We start from the raw sequence: 18119 nt of genomic DNA on the forward strand, positions 1-18119 counted from the left end.
CTCTATCCTTCAACCATTTGTGACATATGATCCGTTTTCTTCTGTTCAGAAAAGTTGAAATTTCCCTTTCAAGCTTAGTAGCTGGCTGTAAGAACTTAAGTAAAGGTTAAGTAAAAGTTACTTGAGATTACTTTAGGCCTCAAATATTTCAGGGCTGGACTTTGCACACTGCTGTTCAGAGATCCCTGTCAATTTTTAACGGCAATATTGTCAATAAAGCCAACAACACATTTGGTCATCTATTTTTCAGTCTGATGATGGACAGAAAGAGGGAAGTGGTGGGGGAACTACTACTTATATCATTTCCTAACAGCAGGGGATGCTGAACAGATCCGACAGAGGACTCTGTCAGGTAAGATAAGCATTTGACAAGGGGCTTGCTTCAGCTGTTACTATATGCAGTCATGGCCATTTTTGAATGGCGACTAATCTTAGGTGATACCAGATGCTGCTGCTGCTGCTGGACTTCTGTAGCCTGAGCCCAAAGCATTTGAGTTAGGAACGTGCATGTTGTGCAAGCTAGCCCAACTTGTAACAAAGGCCACAGCCCTTCAATGTGGGATTCTCCTTTGGGGAAGTCCCCTTCCATGAGTCTACCATAAGGTGGAAGCTACTAAGAAGTTTTAAAGCATTCAAGAAGAATTGGAGGCAGCTGGAAAAGGGTCCACTTGTGGACCTCTTGAGTTATAGTGGCCGGGTATCACTTGCAACCACAAAAACAAACAAACATTGCATAAAATACACAATCCCATAGATGGAATGGTGGTGGCCCTTAGTGGCAGGATATCCAGGTGAGAGCAATGACCTTCTTCCAGTCACACAGAATTCAGCGGGTCTTACTTCTTAGTAGAGATATATGGAATTGTGAAGTCACTTCCTTATCTGAGCAAAAGGAAGGGTTTTTTTTCAACTTGTCAAGGATGTTAAGATTTTTTCCAGAATTCCAGTGAAGGAAAAAATAATTGTCTGATTGCATCTCAGGCTGTCTTTGTGTGCTACCTCTGTGAATGTTCAAGGACAATTGCTTTGGAGTGAAGAGTTGAGGTGGCACAGGGGAGATGGGGTCAGTTTTGTATACAGAGTGGTGGTTTTTGCTGCTGTTGTTGTTACATTAACACCTGTAGGTGAAGCTCCCTGGGCAGTTCTGTTGGCAGCTCCTCAACTCCTGGCTCAGCATAAGTTATTTGAAGGAGTAAAGTTGTTGCTGTTCCTAGCAGGTTGATTGACACATACAGATTACCATTTTACTACATATCTGCAGCCGATGCATAATTAAAATTCCTTACTGCTCAGTATGATGATACAAATAATAAAACCACCTCAGTGTGAAACAGCCTTTTAGTGATAGCAAGCTCTTCTCTCTGAATGAGCATGAAATATTTAGAGTTTTCCAAAAGTAGAAAAAGTTTCCCCTAGGTTTCAATCATTGGATTTACAGTAGGCTGTTTTTAATTATTCATATTTTGTGTTACAGGTGTTGAACTTAATTGGCCTTCAAAAATGGAAAAGGTTATTAAAGTCTTACTGATGTTCTCCTTTGTAAAATGGAGGTTGGTACAAACCTGTAATTAAGCCACAATCTATAGGAAAACATGCTGTATATGAGTCACTTCTACAGTTCATCAGAAACAACTGATGTACACCCCATTCAAAGGTTGTTAGCATGATGTTCAAGCCCAAACACTTTGGGTTGTTAATGGATTAAAGTGCCCACGTTAATCTATGATAATTGCCACTGAATGCCACTATGACATGCAAAAAGCCACTATGTATATGAATAGCTAGGCCATACCCAAGAAAACTTCAGCATAGAAGGCAAACAAGAGAGAACAGCCACATATTCACATATTATAACTTATTTTTTCTCCTATTATAACTGAAGAAAATCTACCTTGACTAAGTTCTAATACACCAAAAAATTCTATTCTTATTTATATAGATCCAAGCAAGCTATTTTGCTAGTTTCATTCTTATTTCCACAAGCATTTGGGGTGAATGTGTCAAGACCCAACATTTTGCTGCTCATGGCAGATGATCTTGGATATGGTGATTTGGGATGCTTTGGTAATGACACCATTAGGTAAGTGTAAACTAAGTTTATTCCCTTGATCTTTCAAAGGAGAAATCAAGGTGATCATTATATTCAAGAGACAAAGTTTCCTAATGGAAATGTGAGTTTATGTATTTAATATAATGGGAAAAGTGAATTGAAACTAAGAGCATCTTGGCAGGAAGAAAGGTGCCATGGAAAATATCCCATTGCAGAGAACCAAAGAAGCCATTGAAATTAAATCTGTGCATGAACTTAAATTAGGATTGTAACACAATAGACAAAGTTCTTTTCAACATTTTTTCTTGCATTACAATTTTTCTTGCTTTTTTAGCATTACTTTCAAGAGAACACAAAAAGCCACCTTGCAAAATGAAAAAGCATACCCAAAATTGTGAAAACAGTTGGGATCGATAGAGGACAGTGAAACTTTTGTCCAAAACAAAGCAAGTCTTTGTAAATTTAAAATGCCACAGATAAATTAGTCAGTTACTTCGGTTAACCAATTGGAGCTGATGATTGAAGGACACGCCAGTCATCGTCCATGCAGTTAATACTATATTTTGGTAGCCCTATTCAACTTTGCCACCTAGTGGCCAGCTTACATTGTTACATTTACTTATTGAAAGTGGAAGGTAGAAGAGGAAAACCAAATATGCAATGGCTCAATTTCACACAGAAAGCCACAGCCTTATGTTTACAAGTGCTGAGAAGGGCTATTGAGGACAGACCTTGAGGGCATTCATTCACAGGGTCTTCCTAAGTTAGAGATGACTTGACATTACATAACATAAAATTAATTCACAAAGCCTCATGAGCCTCATAATCCTGTCAAAAGGAGTGTTTTTTAAAATTGTCACTCCATATATTTTTAAATACAGAACATTATCTGATGGCTTCATAAGACCTGGAATTGTTAGTGTTGATTATATATTAAGCATTGTCATTATTTGGTTAGTATATCATAGCAGATGATTCTTATTATTTTTACACGTCCAGCTGCTAAAGAAAGGTTCACTTTCCTTCAACTGCTTCACACTAGCAGTTCCATGTGCATCATTTTTTAATGGAGAAAGCAGACCATGGCATTACCAGATGGTTGCAATGTACCTCCTGCCCCTTTTGTTGTGTAGCATCATCATTACTAACGAGTAGCCTCAGGACAAGTTGTGATTTCACTAGAAAGGAAAGGAAAATGGAAGAAGGGAAAACAAGATTTCAAATGCTCTCCGCAGGAAGCATACATTGATTAACTAAGGTACAATTTAAAAACTACTTTTCAGACTACTGCTGTCACATTGAACAGGGTGCAACAAAAAAGGTGAAGACTATTAATTCACAATGGGGTTTTTTCTTGAAGGGGACATTTCTGAATCAGCACAACTCTTGGCCATGGATACATTGCTGGAGAGTAAAGCACTCTGTTAAGGACTATGTGGATCCACCACTTTTAATACTGCTTACAGCCCTAACTGGGAAGCAACATTTATGTTCTAGCTCTAGCTCTAGCTCTAGCTCTAGCTCTAGTTCTAGCTCTTGCTCTTGCTCTTGCTCTTGTTGCTGAAACAAAAGCTTCCCTGTAAATATGCTGGAATATGTTACTTAATCATACCAATGCATTATTTTGTTTCTCTCCCTTACATCTTAGGACACCTAATATTGACCAGTTGGCAAAGGAAGGTGTGAGACTCACTCACCACATTGCTGCAGCCTCACTTTGTACTCCAAGCAGAGCAGCTTTCCTGACCGGCAGATACCCCATCAGATCAGGTGAGCACTTCCTTTAGTATCTGACGACTGGAAATATACAGAAAGGAAGATGAGGGCCCAGCAGTGGTGCACAGAGGACAGGGGCCAGTCTCAGTGATAAGCAGCTCCGTTGCAGACTCTGGGAATGGGACCCCCATGGACCCTCGCACCTTCTGTGCCAAAGTGGTACTTGCAAATTCCTGGGGAACGGCTTTCACATGACAAAGCCAGTGCGCCTCCTGATATGCCCTCAATCAGCACAGGGCTTCCGTTGACCCTAGGCAGTACAGCAGTCTTGGCAGTGCTCATGCGAGGGGAATGCAGCCAGAACATCTCACCAAGATGGAAATGCAGCTAATTTTCTGTCCCCCTTACCTTGCAGGCATGGCAGCCACAACTAAGTTACGAGTCATAACCCGGGCTGGTTGCTCAGGAGGGCTACCTGCAAATGAAACAACCTTTGCAAGGTTACTAAAGCAGCAAGGCTATGTCACTGGCCTAATAGGTACAGTATGTGCCTGTGCTTCTTTTTGCTTTTTGCTGTCACTGCAAGGCTTCAGGGTTTGAACATCATGATTAGACTCTCCTTCTCAGGACTTTCAGCTAGAGAAATCAGATTTCAGAGTCAGCACCCAGAGTTAAATGAGTTAATGGAGTCTGATGCTTTCCACAGAGCCTTTGCAGACTTCTTGTTTTTGAAAGGACTTGTTGTTGTTAGTCACAAAGTCATGTCTGACCCATTGCAACCCCATGGATAACATTCCTCCAGGCCTTCCTGTCCTCCACCATCCCCCGGAGTCCACTTAAGCTCATGCTGACTGCTTCAGTGACTCCATCTAGCCACCTCATCCTCTGCTGTCCCCTTCTTCTTTTGCCATCTATTGTTCCCAGCATTAGGCTCTTCTCCAAGGAATCCTTCCTTCTCATTAGGTGGCCAAAGTATTTGAGTTTCATCTTCAGTATCTGGCCTTCTAAAGAGCAGTCAGGGTTGATCTCCTCTAGGACTGACCAGTTTGAATGCCTTGTGGTCCAAGGGACTCGCAGGAGTCTCCTCCAGCACCACAATTCAAAGGCCTCAATCCTTCAGCACTCAGCCTTCCTTATGGTCCAACTTTCAAATTTTCCAGCATGCTCTCCCAGTCCAAGTAGGTCCACTCCAGCAACAGAGAGTGGTGATTGGGAGCTTGACATCAGCATAAGCATCATACACACCTCTCACTAACCACGGGGGAAGACAGAGGGAACTGAGTTCCTTGCCTATTTTATACTATAAAGTCTCCTGTAGTTCCCTGGAGACTTTACTATAGGATAGTATTATAGAATATATAGTAAAGTCCCCAAAGAACTATAGGTGTAGTGTGCAACCATTTTTCTAGGCCCTACAGGCACAGAAGGTATGATATCCTGCTCTCTGCACTTACTGGTATTGGCAAGAATAGACTTCTTTTTTAAAAAAGTGAGTTGATCGGTATCCTTTTCCGTTTCTTTTTCTTTAAGCTCCCTTTGTTTCAGCTCCTTATGTTTCTGTCTACATTTGTATTTATAACCAGATGTGGAGTATGTGAATAATTATTTTTGAACTGTAACTATTGGAACATTTATTTGCCTGAGCATATTTCCAATTAAAACTCAATGAGACTTACTTCCAAGTAGATCTGCTGTGAGTCTATTTCTTGTCTGCTGTGGATGAAGACTGCCAAGTTTTAGCACACATGTTGGATTGGCTTAATAAGAACAGGGTAAAGATCTTTTCCAGGTTGAGAACACCTATGTTATCAAAGTTTATCGTTTCAGGAAAATGGCACCTGGGTTTGAACAGTGAGTCCAGTAACGATCACTGCCACCATCCTTTAAACCATGGCTTTGACTATTTCTATGGCAGCACTTTTACACTTATTGATGACTGTGCAACTTGGAAACATTCTGTACTTGCTCCAGGATATCAAGCAACAGCCGTTTCTTATGCTCAGACACTTGCCTTTTTCGTGTTCATATGTCTGCTCGGAAATATTACTGGATATTTCTCTGTGAGATGGAAAATATGTGTTTTCATTACTTTGGGTGGCATCGTTTATTTCACCTCTATGTATGCCCACTATTTATTTCTAAAACATTGGAACTGTGTGATATTGAGAGATCATGACATCATTCAACAACCATTGAAGTTAAAAGATGCTGCTTTAGGGATTGTGAGAGAGGCCATCACATTTATTGAACGGCAACTATTTAAATGATCTACCTTCAGTGATTATGCTTTACAGCTTTGAGAGCTATGACCTGATTAGGAAATTCCACCATCAATACCTAGGATGAGGCAGGATGTATTACCAAGATTTTCATCTCAAATGGGCACATGAATTCAGTGTGATGGAGATGCTTTCCAGACACTAAATTCAGTTGAATTTATTTAAATACTTAGGCTGTGTATGACCTATGGAAGCTTTTCTGCTTTTTAGCCAAACTGTTCGTATGACCAATGATGACTGTAGAAACCTCTTGAGCTTTTCCTTTTGTCCTTTAGCTGGGCACAAACTACTGCAAAACTAGTTCTGAGGGAACTGGAATGATGTCTGTGCATAAACTAAACTTTTCCCTAACTGGGCCTGAACTAATCTTGGTAAGCACATCCGTGCTTGCATGGTCTTTCAAATGTTCAAAGCGTGTCACAAACATTCTAGATTTTGCAGTGCCAATAACATTTTCATATTGTACTGAGCAATTTGTTTAGATGGGGAGGTAAGGATATAAATTGTCTTGTATAAAAACAAATATTAAAGCTATCTTGTGATTTCATGGCTGAACCTATATTTTGAATCAGTTCATAACTGCTGCAAAGGAAAGGGTTTCCTGACTAACAAGAAAAGAGCAACATCCTAGGCTTGTTTAGACAGGAGAAAGCCCTGGCATTCCTAGCATCCCAGCATGGCTGGCTGGGGCATGCAGGGCCTTTCTATCTAAACATGTACAAGATTATACCATAAAAACCTGTAGCAAGGGACTAATTATTAATGTGGGAAATGACAGTACAACATATGGCAGTGATACATGAAAAACATGTTAAAATGCATTAATGCACATTTTTGCTTTTCCCTTCATAAGGTTCATATTTTGTAATGTTTTTAATAAGTATTATTATTTGTCTGCTATGCTTTTGATTGTATTAGTCTGTGGCTTTGACCTGACGGAGGCTTCATGCTTCACAGCTCAGCTCTTACCCACCATGCCACACCAGAATCAATATGACACTGACACTGTCACACTAGATAGACTAACGGAGAGTGCCCTAAGTTTTAACCTATTTCTTGCAGCAGACGTACATATATGTTCTTGCTGTGATGGTTTTAGAGAAGCAGTCAGCTATATATTCCCTAGTTCATTCCCTTGTTTTATTCTTTTATTAATTGTAAGCCTGCAAATTGTATCATTACGTTGCAATTATAAGCACTTTTGTAAGTCCCATGACTTCTTGCTAAGGAAATATGCATAGAATTGGCCTCCATATGCATTCAGTGCTCAGATTACGAGCAAAGAGTCTGCGCCACTTTCCTTTTATGATAGCTCTTAGCTATTGTTTTAGAAGATGGGGCCTGATTTGACTAAAATTGAAGGGAGAAGTGCTGTATAGGTTTCACTGGACACCCCTACACTTTCTCCATAATGTGGGAAGGGTACACATACGCACACACATGCACACACACCTTCCCCAAACCCATTCCTCTACCCCTACCCCTGCCTATACATATAGGGTATAGAGATTTCAGTGGCTATTTTGGCTGTGTGATAATCAGGTCCAGAGTTCTGCCTACCTGTGAATTCCACTTGGTTCATTGGTTCTCCTTTAATGAGATTAAAAAGTTGTTATTTCTTTCAGAAACAGAAAAGGACCGTTCCTCCTCTTTGTTTCTTTCTTTCATGTCCACACACCATGTTACACTACAGAGCAATTTCTAGGGAAAAGCAGCCATGGGCTATATGGAGACAATGTAGAGGAGATGGACTGGATGGTGGGTAAGTAGCATTCTTAATCAGCATATTTATCTAAGGAACAAAGTAATCAGGATATTTTTCTGCATTCTTGAACTCCCTCATTCTTGAACTCCCTCAGCACCTTTCAACATTGCTTCATTAGTACCTGATTTGCAAACACTTGAGAGTAAAGGCTCATCCATCTGAAAACTGGACTCACGTGCAAACTAATGGCTCAGATCATACAGAATGTGTTAGCAGCACCACATTTAAACACATGTTCTCTTTATATCATCAGATATGAATTTTATAAATAAATGTTCTAGTTAACCAAAGGTGGGCAAACTCCTTGGCCCTGGGACAACATTCAGGGCTGAATGGTGGACACAAGTTTGCCCTGCTGATATATACACACCACACACATATAAACATATAGACATGGAGATGCACATGCATGTACATTCAGACAACACAAACTCACACTCAAGGGTTGAGTATGAGCTGTCACTGAACTATAGGCTGTTACTATATCATATTTTTGCACCACCTCTCTTCTTAAAAGGAACCAAAGGCAGCTTCCTCTCCAATTTGTCTTGATAAAAACAACACTGTAAGTCAGGTTAGGCTGAGAGTCTGTGACTGAAGTGTGAGTACAATTCAGCCTGAAGAGGGACTAGAACCCAAATCTACCAAGTTCTAGTTCAATACTCTAACCACTACATCACACTGACTCTAGTTGTCTTTGAAACATGGAGCATCACATAGACTGGGCAGTCCTAAGAGATTATAGTTTGTTAATCAAAATGACACTGTTCACAAACCAACAAGAAACAATGGAGCAGGTTAAGAAACTGTGATTTGGTGGCATAGCTAGACAACACAATTTGCAGTTCAATGGCAACCCAAACTTGATCCTCAAGTAGGTCCATTGTGTGACCCTAGCCATGCTCTCTCTTGTTCTTATTTTGTGCACACACACAGGCACACATGCAGAGTCATACACAACCCATCATAGTGATGGGGAGAGCTTTAAACCTCTTCTACCTGTGCTCTGAGGGCTCTTTGGACATCTCGTAACAATCAGCTTGGGATGGAGATGCACCGTTTAAATGGAGAAAACAACACACCACCTTCATCTTCATCATTTAAGCATATGTTTAGTGAGTTATTGGGGATGACATTGTGCAGGGAAATATGTGGGGCTGACTTTTCTCATGTATCTTCTCTCCCGTCGCAATCAAGTTCCTGACTGTCCACTCAGGTAGTTTTTTTGTGGGGCTACTGAATGTCTGGTAGTTCACAGGGAAAGTTACACCCACATGCCCTCCTCCTCAACAGATTAGTGGTGGTGGCAGCTGCAGCAGCAATGGGATGGATGGGGGCATTTAGGGAGGGTCCTAAGGTTCCAGTGGATGAACTAAATGAACTCTTGGGTTTTGTATGACTGCAGGAAAAATCCTTGCTGCTATTGACAGAGAGGGCTTGAGGAATAACACTTTCACTTATTTTGCATCTGACCATGGAGGATATTTGGAAGCTAAACAAGGGAAAGTCCAGCTAGGTGGCTGGAATGGTATATACAAAGGTAAGACAGGTAGATTTGCTGCATAACTTTCCAAGCAGGGTAAAATAGAATTGATAAAATATTATTAACCAGGCTTAGAATCATGATGCCCAGAAATGTACATGAAGCGTTATAGCATTTTGATACTGTTTATTGATAATGTGCTCATTAGTAGCTAGAATTCAATTCAAACAAATGGCTCCTCCAATCACACATGTCCTGGCTTGCCATTTTACAGAAACCTGGATAAAACTCAAAGAACCCTAGTGAAGGCATGAGTTATTGGAGGGTTGTCTGACCTTCAATCAACCCTTGCTCTCTAGAGTCACGTGGCATGATAAACACTGGCACTCAACACAGTGCAACAGACCACCACAAAAAGCTAAGTCTCAGTTGCCGGTCATGTTGTGCAAACCAAGTCAGTATGTCTGAAAAGACAGAGGAGTCTTTTCTGATCACAATGGCCACTGTCCAGAAATGCTGCCTCAGAAGAACAAAATTGTGAAAGGAAACAAAGAGTACAATAGGAGAGTACATTGCAGGTGAAGATTCGTGTGCAGATTGCCTTTCACATCTATAATCTTATGTAGCGATCCATATTTGAAGGCAGATTGCCTGCTTGTGCCACGCTTCTCCATATGCGAGGGTCTGTGCATGCAGAACTAAATTTACTCTCTCAACACTGGTACCTTTTTTCACTATTCAGACTGGGATTCAGAGTGGTCTTCTGATGTAGTAAACAGCTGTTCTGCACATGGAGACAGGTTGTGGGATGGCAACTTCAGCTCAAGGATCGTGATTTCTCTTTTCTCTCATCAATTCCATGGCAGGAGGAAAAGGCATGGGAGGCTGGGAAGGAGGAATCCGTGTGCCTGGAATAGTTAGATGGCCAGGAATGGTTCCTGCTAATACTCTTCTGGATGAACCAATAAGTCTGATGGATATTTATCCCACTGTGGCTCACTTGGCTGGGGCATCAGTGCCACAAGACAGGTACAGGAGACTGGTCTAAACTATTGATTTTAGCTAAGAAAAATGTGGTGGCAGATGAGAGGGAAGCCTGGTAGTCGTGGGTTCCTGGGAAACCAATACCCCCCAGAGCCCCCTCAAAGCTAACTGTACCCTGCTGATAGCCTTCTCATCGATTTTAGCCTTTCTCTGCCATGCCAGAACAATATCAGTTTTTCTTTTCTTTTTTTAAATAAGTTTTATTTGAGAAATTATAATCCTAAAAAACAAAACAAAAAACCCCTACAAACAACATCCATCATCAAAAACATCAAGCCCGCTGGGTCAGCCCCCACACCCTTCTTTTTCCATTTATGATAACTTAAAAACATACTTAAATCTATGTGAAGTCCCGTTTCTCTAGCCAATAATAAAAAGGTTCCCAAGTTTGATAGAAGTCGCCATTGCAGAACAATATGACGAGTACCGTTTTGGCCAAATGTGCCTTAGCAGATTTTACCTTGTACTTGTGGGCAGTTACTTTAATAATCAACTATCAACTCAAGTCACTTTATTGACTTTTATTTTAGGGTGATTGATGGCAGGAATCAGAGAGCATTGCTGCAGGGAACAGTGCAACACTCAGAACATGAGTTCATGTTTCACTACTGTGGATCACACTTACATGCAGCACGTTGGTACCAGAAGGAGAGTGAGTACAGCATGGTTTCCCAGTAGCAAATTTACATGGGCAACATAGCACACTTGAGACAAAGTCTGGACTATTCAGTGTGTTTAATTTAGCACCAAAATGTAATGCAATTATATCTGAGCCACAGTTTGGCCATACCGATGGGTACCAACATCAAGCTGTCAAAAAGAGAACCAGACATCATCATACCTGGAGTAGAACCACTAAAATATTCAGAACAAATAAGGGAGCAATCTTATGGTCCCTCAACACTGTCTGATGGGCTGAGGGATACTAGTGACTCTGCCCTCTGAGACGGGGAACAGTGATCTGACCTCAGAAGGGGAGCTGAAGATTCATCACCCACTCAGAGCCAGCATGCAGAGCACCATACCAGCTTCTCTCTGAGGTCAGAAAAGGGGCATCGGAGAGCAGAAAAAGAGGTCATTCTGTTTGGATGGGAGGGTACAGGAAAGTTCAGGGCACAAGCTGTTCTGTGGCCTTTTCAGCTTTCTTCCCTCTCTTTTAACTGCTATTGCTAAAAGGGCAAAAAGGGCCATCTAGCAAAAAAGAAAAGAAATGTAGGGCAGGACAATGAAGAGGGAAAAATTGCCAGCCCCACTCATCCTACTCTCCACTGTATGGTCAGAAGCCTCTAGAGACTGTGCCCTCAGTTTTTAGACTCAAATCCAGACTAAGTAGGACTAAGTCTGGATCTAATCTGATATATTATAGACTAATTATGTAAGTTATTTACATAGATGTAATAAGTATATCGCTTTGTTCCAGAAAATATGGCTCTAAGCAGATGACACAAATATCTTCCACCAACAGTTTTGTGCATGAAGTATCTTCTCTTGCTTCAGGAGTTGAAATGAAAGAAGTTTTTGAGGGCTTCCCCCCCCCACCACGATTTTTGGCAATGCCCTACTATGAGTCAATGAAATTAAGAAATTGTATTGACAAGCCTTCCCCTGTTCCTACATGAGGTGAATCATATGAAGTGGTAAACATGCTTGCGGCAGAAGCTTATGCAAGGATTTACATTTCACAAAACTTTCCAAGTCAAAAGCTACACTATTTACAGTCTGGAGCTGAAGATCGTGGCCACATTCAGAGGACACTTTAAACCCAGGAGGGCTTATAAGCTACCTCAGAGCTGAAATTTTGCTTGGGACCCCCATAGTGTTAGCAATGAGCAGGCACAGCAGAGGTCCCTCCCTCCTCCCTCTTGAGCTTCAGTCCTCCCAAGGGTTTTGGAGGGGACACAGCAGGAGCACTAAGGCGAGTGGGGTGGGAAGAAGGGATCTCTGACAGGCTTCGCCCTGTCTCACAGGTAGACCTCACAAGCCACAGTGAGGACTATCAGAGCTGCTGCTGATATCAGCAGAAGCAGCCTGCTAAGATGCCTCTGCTAAGACCAGTAGCAGTGGCTCCCTGCTAGCTCCATACATCCAGCATCACAGCCACTCCGTAATGTCACTTGATGGGAGCTGAGCCACACTCTACTGGGCCTGTCCTAGAGGAAACCAACCAGAATGTGCTTTTCCCTGCTGGTAGCACTAGGCAGAGGGTGTCTGCTTGGCCCCCTCTAGAAGAGGCCAAGCAGAACACAGCTCATCCTGTACCATTGAGGCTGTCAGCCAAAAGGGCTCACAGGAAACTCTGACAGTGTCATTTGAGCACTTGGGGACAGCTGACATTGGCACTAAAAGCTGCTTGGCCAGTGCAACAAGTCCTTTTGCTGCTACTGCCAAGCGGCTCAGTAGAGAGTCTGGCCACTCCTGGGTTCAATTGTCATCAAGGTTTAAATAATGCTTCAAGCCTAGGGGTCACTTACAAATGCTAGCGCAAGCCATGGCTTTAAGGGGTAGCTTAGAAGGTGAGCAGCTGGACCCATAAGTCACATCTCCCCAGGAAGTGATCCAGGTTCAGACAGCATGCTAAGTCACCTGGGTTTATAACCCCCAAGTGGTTTAACATGTCGTGTGAACCTAATCAGTGAGTGTATTTTGACTTGATGCACTAGAGGGCAGCAGTACCCAAGCTTTCTATACACAAACACGTATTCCAACATACCAGGCAATGATTTTAAAACACCTTCAATATCTGGAAAGATCAAATGTATGCTCTGTGGAATATAATCAAATATCCTACGAAATGCCATAGAAACAGTATTCTGCAAATTAAATATTGGCTATTTCAAAAGAAAACCATTCTTCATTCATAATGGTTTATGCATAAGACTGATTATCATAGTTACTGCACTTGTGGGTTTAACAATTCACCAGCAGGATCCTCGGAATAAAATGTACCTCTTACATTTGCCCTTAATTGAACACCAGTGATTTTACTTCTGTGGAATTGAATTTTGCAGATTAGTTTGCCCTTTAAGCAAGAAGTAGTATGGCCCTGTGGAAGTTGTGGCAATCATAATCAGAGTGATAACTGATCATTCAGGTTATGGACTGCAGTTTTAGAGGGATGAAACAAATTTGCACCCAATTTTCCATTGTGCAATGAAAAGTTTCAGGAAAAGTTTGTATATGATAAAATGAAGGAAAAGTGGATAAAGAGCTATCAAAATCTAGAATCTGTTCTCTAAAGCTCAGTAAGACTTACTTCTGAATGAGTATGGTGGCATGGGATCTAAAGTCCTGTTATATGCACTCCAGTCCTCTGAGTGGTGAGAAGTTCCAGGGGCACAGCACTTAACTAGGTTTTATGTTCCTTTGGAAGGAGATGGCTGGAGGTTTTGTGTCACTTCGTAAATAAACACAAACATTACAAATACACACTGAGCCTAGATGGAACCTAAAAACTCCAGGGGACACCCAAATCCAATGTTCCACTTCAGATCTCTTGGCTAGGCTTCCCCAGATTGGGGCCAACCAGATGTGTTGGACTGTAACACGCCTGCCATCCCCTACAAGAATGGATCTGCTGGCTAGGAATTATGGAAGATATAGTCCAGCACATGTGGCAGGCACCAGGCTGAGTTGGACAATACCGTAGGATGCCAGTTCAACTGTGGCTGTCTGCAATCCAAAACTTGACTGAAGTCCACTCAGAGACTAGTATTCTCTTAATACACAGGCCCAGTTCACATGCAAGAAGAAGCCGCCATGGATGAATTTCCCCATGGAACCTCTTGTTGAAGTAGCCATTTCCAATATTTAGGAGCATGACTGGGGTCACACTGTAGCTTCTCAGTGTGTGGAAACCAAGTAAGGATGTGTTGTTGGAGCCTCTCACAACCCTAAAATAACCGATGATGACTTTTTGTTGTGTGAACCAGGTCAATGTCTGGTTCAATGTTGCTTCTTTCAGTTGCAGAAGGTGGGAGAAGAATGCAGTCGTTTCAACCTCCAGGAAGAATCCAGCTATTTTCTGTACACTGAGTGTTATGTACCTGACACTTTCCTAATAGAAGGGATGCTTTCTAGGGCTGGTAGCCAACAGCCCTACTAGTTGCATTAACCCTTTTCTATACAAACCCCAAGTCTATCCCACTGCTTGTCTTTTAAGATAAAGGGCTGTTCCACCAACTGGTCTAAAACAATAACAAAAATAGCTTTTATTGTAAATTACATAAACAAGGTATAATGGGGGAGGAGACTTAGATCAAGACTGGGAAGCTCGTGATCCTTCACATATTTATGAACTAGTACTCCCATCAGCCACCGACCAGTGTGCTAGGGGTGGTGAGGCCAACAACATCTGGAGCGCGACAAGTTTTCTAGCTCTATCATATCATGCATGATTAAAACACATGGTCAAAGTATGAAGGTATTTTCCCAACACCAGCAGAAATTTCGAACTAATTTGTTCAGCAAAGCCCCAACAGACCATTGCAAAGCTGAACACCTGCCAACAAGCCCCAAATAGGCTGGTTCTTGCTATTTTCTTTGTACATTTGCATGAGTTGGTGTGGCCCTAAATTCAGTGTAATTTCTATTAGGATTCATGAAGTCTCTCCAATTCCCTATCACAAAGTTGCATTATTATAGATATCTGTAGCTGTACAGTTAAGCTGTATTTAGATATATACACAATCTCTCACTTTCTTAGTGACATATCCCATGATCGTGCACTCTTCCAAAGCAGCCAACAATTCTGCTGAGTTGGCAGAAAAGGATAAAGTAACTTAAAGGTCTTTTTAATCTGAAATAGTTTTGGGGGAATTACATATCTATCAATTATTACATCTTGCATTTTATTTCTATTTGAGGTGGTGCTGTCTGGAAGGTTCATTATGTGACACCAAACTTTGATCCGAAGGGAACTGAAGCCTGTTACACAAATTTAATATGTGACTGTTTTAAAAATGTGACTTATCACAACCCTCCTCTCCTTTTTGACCTGTCACGTGACCCTTCTGAAGCCAACCCTTTGTCAGCAACCTCGGAGCCACGTTTTCACACAGTTGTAAGCCAAGTTGAAAGAGCAGTGGCGGAGCATCGTAAGACACTCACTTCTGTTCCCAGTCAACTTGATCCACCCAATAATCAATGGAAGCCATGGCTGCAGCCATGCTGTGGGATTTTCCCTTTCTGCTGGTGTGATAAAGCAAGTAATACGGGAGACATAATTATTTAAACACATTTAATAAAGTCTATAATAAAACTTGGGCAGTATCCAATTAGACAGAAGCATTTTCCCACTGGATACAATCACATTGTTACAGTTTACAGGCCTCTGAATAGTGGCTGATGGATGTAACAGACAACAGTGAAAAAGTGCTATTATATTGCACTATTGCCTTTTTCCATCATTGTTATATCCACTGGCCAGGAGATTTGCAAAATGAAGGGAAATGGGCTGCTCGGGCAATTCCACATGCCTTGCACAAACCCTGTCACACAACTAATTGTGTCTGCAATAATAGGCTTCTGGATTTGCTAAATATTGTGGATGCAATGCCACAGGGAGGAGATGAAGCAGCTGCCTGCACTTCCCTAGTGTTTTTTCTCTGGTCAGTTGCTTCTACTGGGCCCAGAAGGAGTGGGCAATCAGTGGGCAGCAGTGCCTGCAAGAGGAGAGGCCCCACTTTTCCCTAGCACCTTTGCCCCTCTAAAAAACGTGAGGCCAGCATTGGCCATGTATTATCTCTGCAAGTCCAGAAATCAGTAGCCACCACTTTTAAACACTCACAGAGCAGCAGATAGTTGGACGTGCTTAAGCTTCCTTGATTTCAGCGCAGCTTAAGTGTACATAAGCGTGTACGGGTTACACAGATAAGCTTCAGCACTAGTCTGTTGATAAGGACTAATCATAAACATTGCTAAGTCAGAGTACTTGCTTTAAGTTTAATAATATTCATTGAGAATGATGGAATTAAAGCAACATTCCTTAGGCATTACCAGTATCTTCATTGAGTTGTTATATAGCTAAGGTAAATGGCCAGCATGCCTTCATTAAACTGAGAAGAAGCCTGCTCAGTGGAGCCCTTGAATTAAATATTGCATATGTATAATGGGCGGGGGGGGGGAATACTGTACAATGGAGAGGCATGTGCATGCGATATACAAGAAGAACCAAACACCCAGATGGCTCTTTTCCTATTACAGTCTAGGTCCAGCCTTCCCTAACCTGGAATCTGTAAATATACCTTACAAATTCTATTGGTAGCTGTCAGGTGTTTTTTGCAGTGAAAAACCACAAGCACAACTTAGAAAGATATAACTGTGCAAACTAAAAAGACCACCCTCAGGATTCTTCTTGGCATTTATCAGAAGTGTAAAGTTAATGCTTTTTTGATTGTTTAAGTATCAGTAAAGCTTTGTGTGTTTTGAAGATGATCTTTGGAGACAGCGGGAAAAGAATCCCCAGGACTTGGGGGGAGAAGGGACCTTCTTCCTTCCTTTCTTTTTCCTTTTTCCTTTTTTTCCTTTTTTCTTTTTTCGGGCGAGAGGGGCTTTTTTCTGTTTTAGAAAGTGAACCATACTTCCATGCACAATTTCACAGCAAAGCGCCTGAGAACATTTCATAGAATGCAACTTTTCTAGATAACACGACTGCTTTGTGCGATTCCTGGTATTCCAAAACATGATGGTTCAGGCAATTTCATTTGCAATTGCCAGGTATCTAGCAACCGGATTTTTCAAGGGCTCAGCATGAGAAGGGGGAATTCACTGCTATGAGATTATTATTTATTTGCCTTCCAACATTTTCTCATAAATTAAGTCCCAGTGGAAACAGATTAGAGTGTTAGATGCAGCAACTAAAAATAATTTAAAAAATAAAACTTTTGCAGCTTCCGTGTCCTTTCTTTTCTCATCTTCAAGTATAAGCTGAGTAGTAGTAACGCGCGAGTTTACCATGTATAGCCAAAACTAAGCCAACGGCTCATCTTCCAACAGCAATCCCCGAACTGCGGGGACGCGGGCGGTAAGTTTCGCTTCGCTGCTGCGCCTGAGCCGTGCAAATCTATTCTGCGCTCTTTCAGAAGTGTGGAGTTTTCCTTCCTTCCCTTGCCACGAGGAATGCCACTTCTCCGCACACTTTTATTGGTCGTGTTGTGGGCGGTGCGAGCTGCGCAACTTTGCCGGGCTCCTTGCTTCCCGGGCCCTGGCTCTCCAGTGCGGGATCATGGAGCCCAAGTGCGCGCCCTGCAAAGAGAAGGAGAAGCGCCTGGAGGGCGTCTCCGCTGCTTTCCAGAGGTGCGTCCCTTGCTGCCGTTTGCTTGGAACAGGCTCCTTTGCCGTGGCTCCTTCGCTCCCTGTCAGTGTCAATACACGCGGTCCTTACAGGGAAATGTGCCCGGGTAGCTACTGCTTGTGGGAAGGAAGCCTGCTGCTAGCTGCATGGTGTCCTCTTATGATTCCTTACCCTTCAGAATAGCCATCTAAGGCAAGGCTGAGATAGATCTCTGTCTACTCAGAAGTAAGCTCCACTGTGTTTGGTAGATCTTACGCCCAAGTAAGTGGGGGGAAGAATCGTATCTTAATTCATTGGATTGTACTAGAAAAACAAGATACAGATACGTTGCAACTTACAAAAGAAACCTGCAGTTTGTTTGTTCTAGCACTGATTCTTTCCGCAAGTTATGTAAAACAACTTCCAGTTATATGAACGATTGGTCTTTGCAGTTCAGAAGCCCGCAAACGCAAACTGTTCGATTTCTGATGAAACGGACAGAAAGATATGCT

At 42.0% G+C, this 18119-nt stretch overlaps 2 protein-coding genes across 2 annotated transcripts in view; both read left to right on the forward strand.

The window, feature by feature from the left end:
* The first annotated feature begins 759 nt into the window (after nt 1-759).
* LOC123023874 (arylsulfatase H-like) lies at nt 760-15567 on the forward strand. The gene is made up of 10 exons (XM_044431002.1): nt 760-791; nt 1940-2080; nt 3699-3820; nt 4182-4304; nt 5594-6017; nt 7671-7807; nt 9216-9350; nt 10160-10322; nt 10868-10989; nt 15200-15567. The coding sequence occupies exons 1-10, from the start codon at nt 760-762 to the stop codon at nt 15565-15567; spliced, it is 1767 nt and encodes a 588-aa protein (XP_044286937.1).
* A 1961-nt stretch (nt 15568-17528) lies between these two features.
* The window catches only part of LOC123023893 (arylsulfatase D-like), a 34898-nt gene continuing 34307 nt past the window's right edge, over nt 17529-18119 (forward strand). The window contains exon 1 of the mRNA XM_044431030.1: nt 17529-17630. Coding sequence (XP_044286965.1) covers nt 17560-17630 — 71 coding nt within the window. The 5' untranslated portion in view covers nt 17529-17559. The remainder of the gene's footprint in view (nt 17631-18119) is intronic.

Source organism: Varanus komodoensis, unplaced genomic scaffold, assembly GCF_004798865.1.
Source record: "Varanus komodoensis strain SLA01 unplaced genomic scaffold, ASM479886v1 scaffold1, whole genome shotgun sequence".
Classification (NCBI taxonomy): Eukaryota; Metazoa; Chordata; class Lepidosauria; order Squamata; family Varanidae; genus Varanus; species Varanus komodoensis.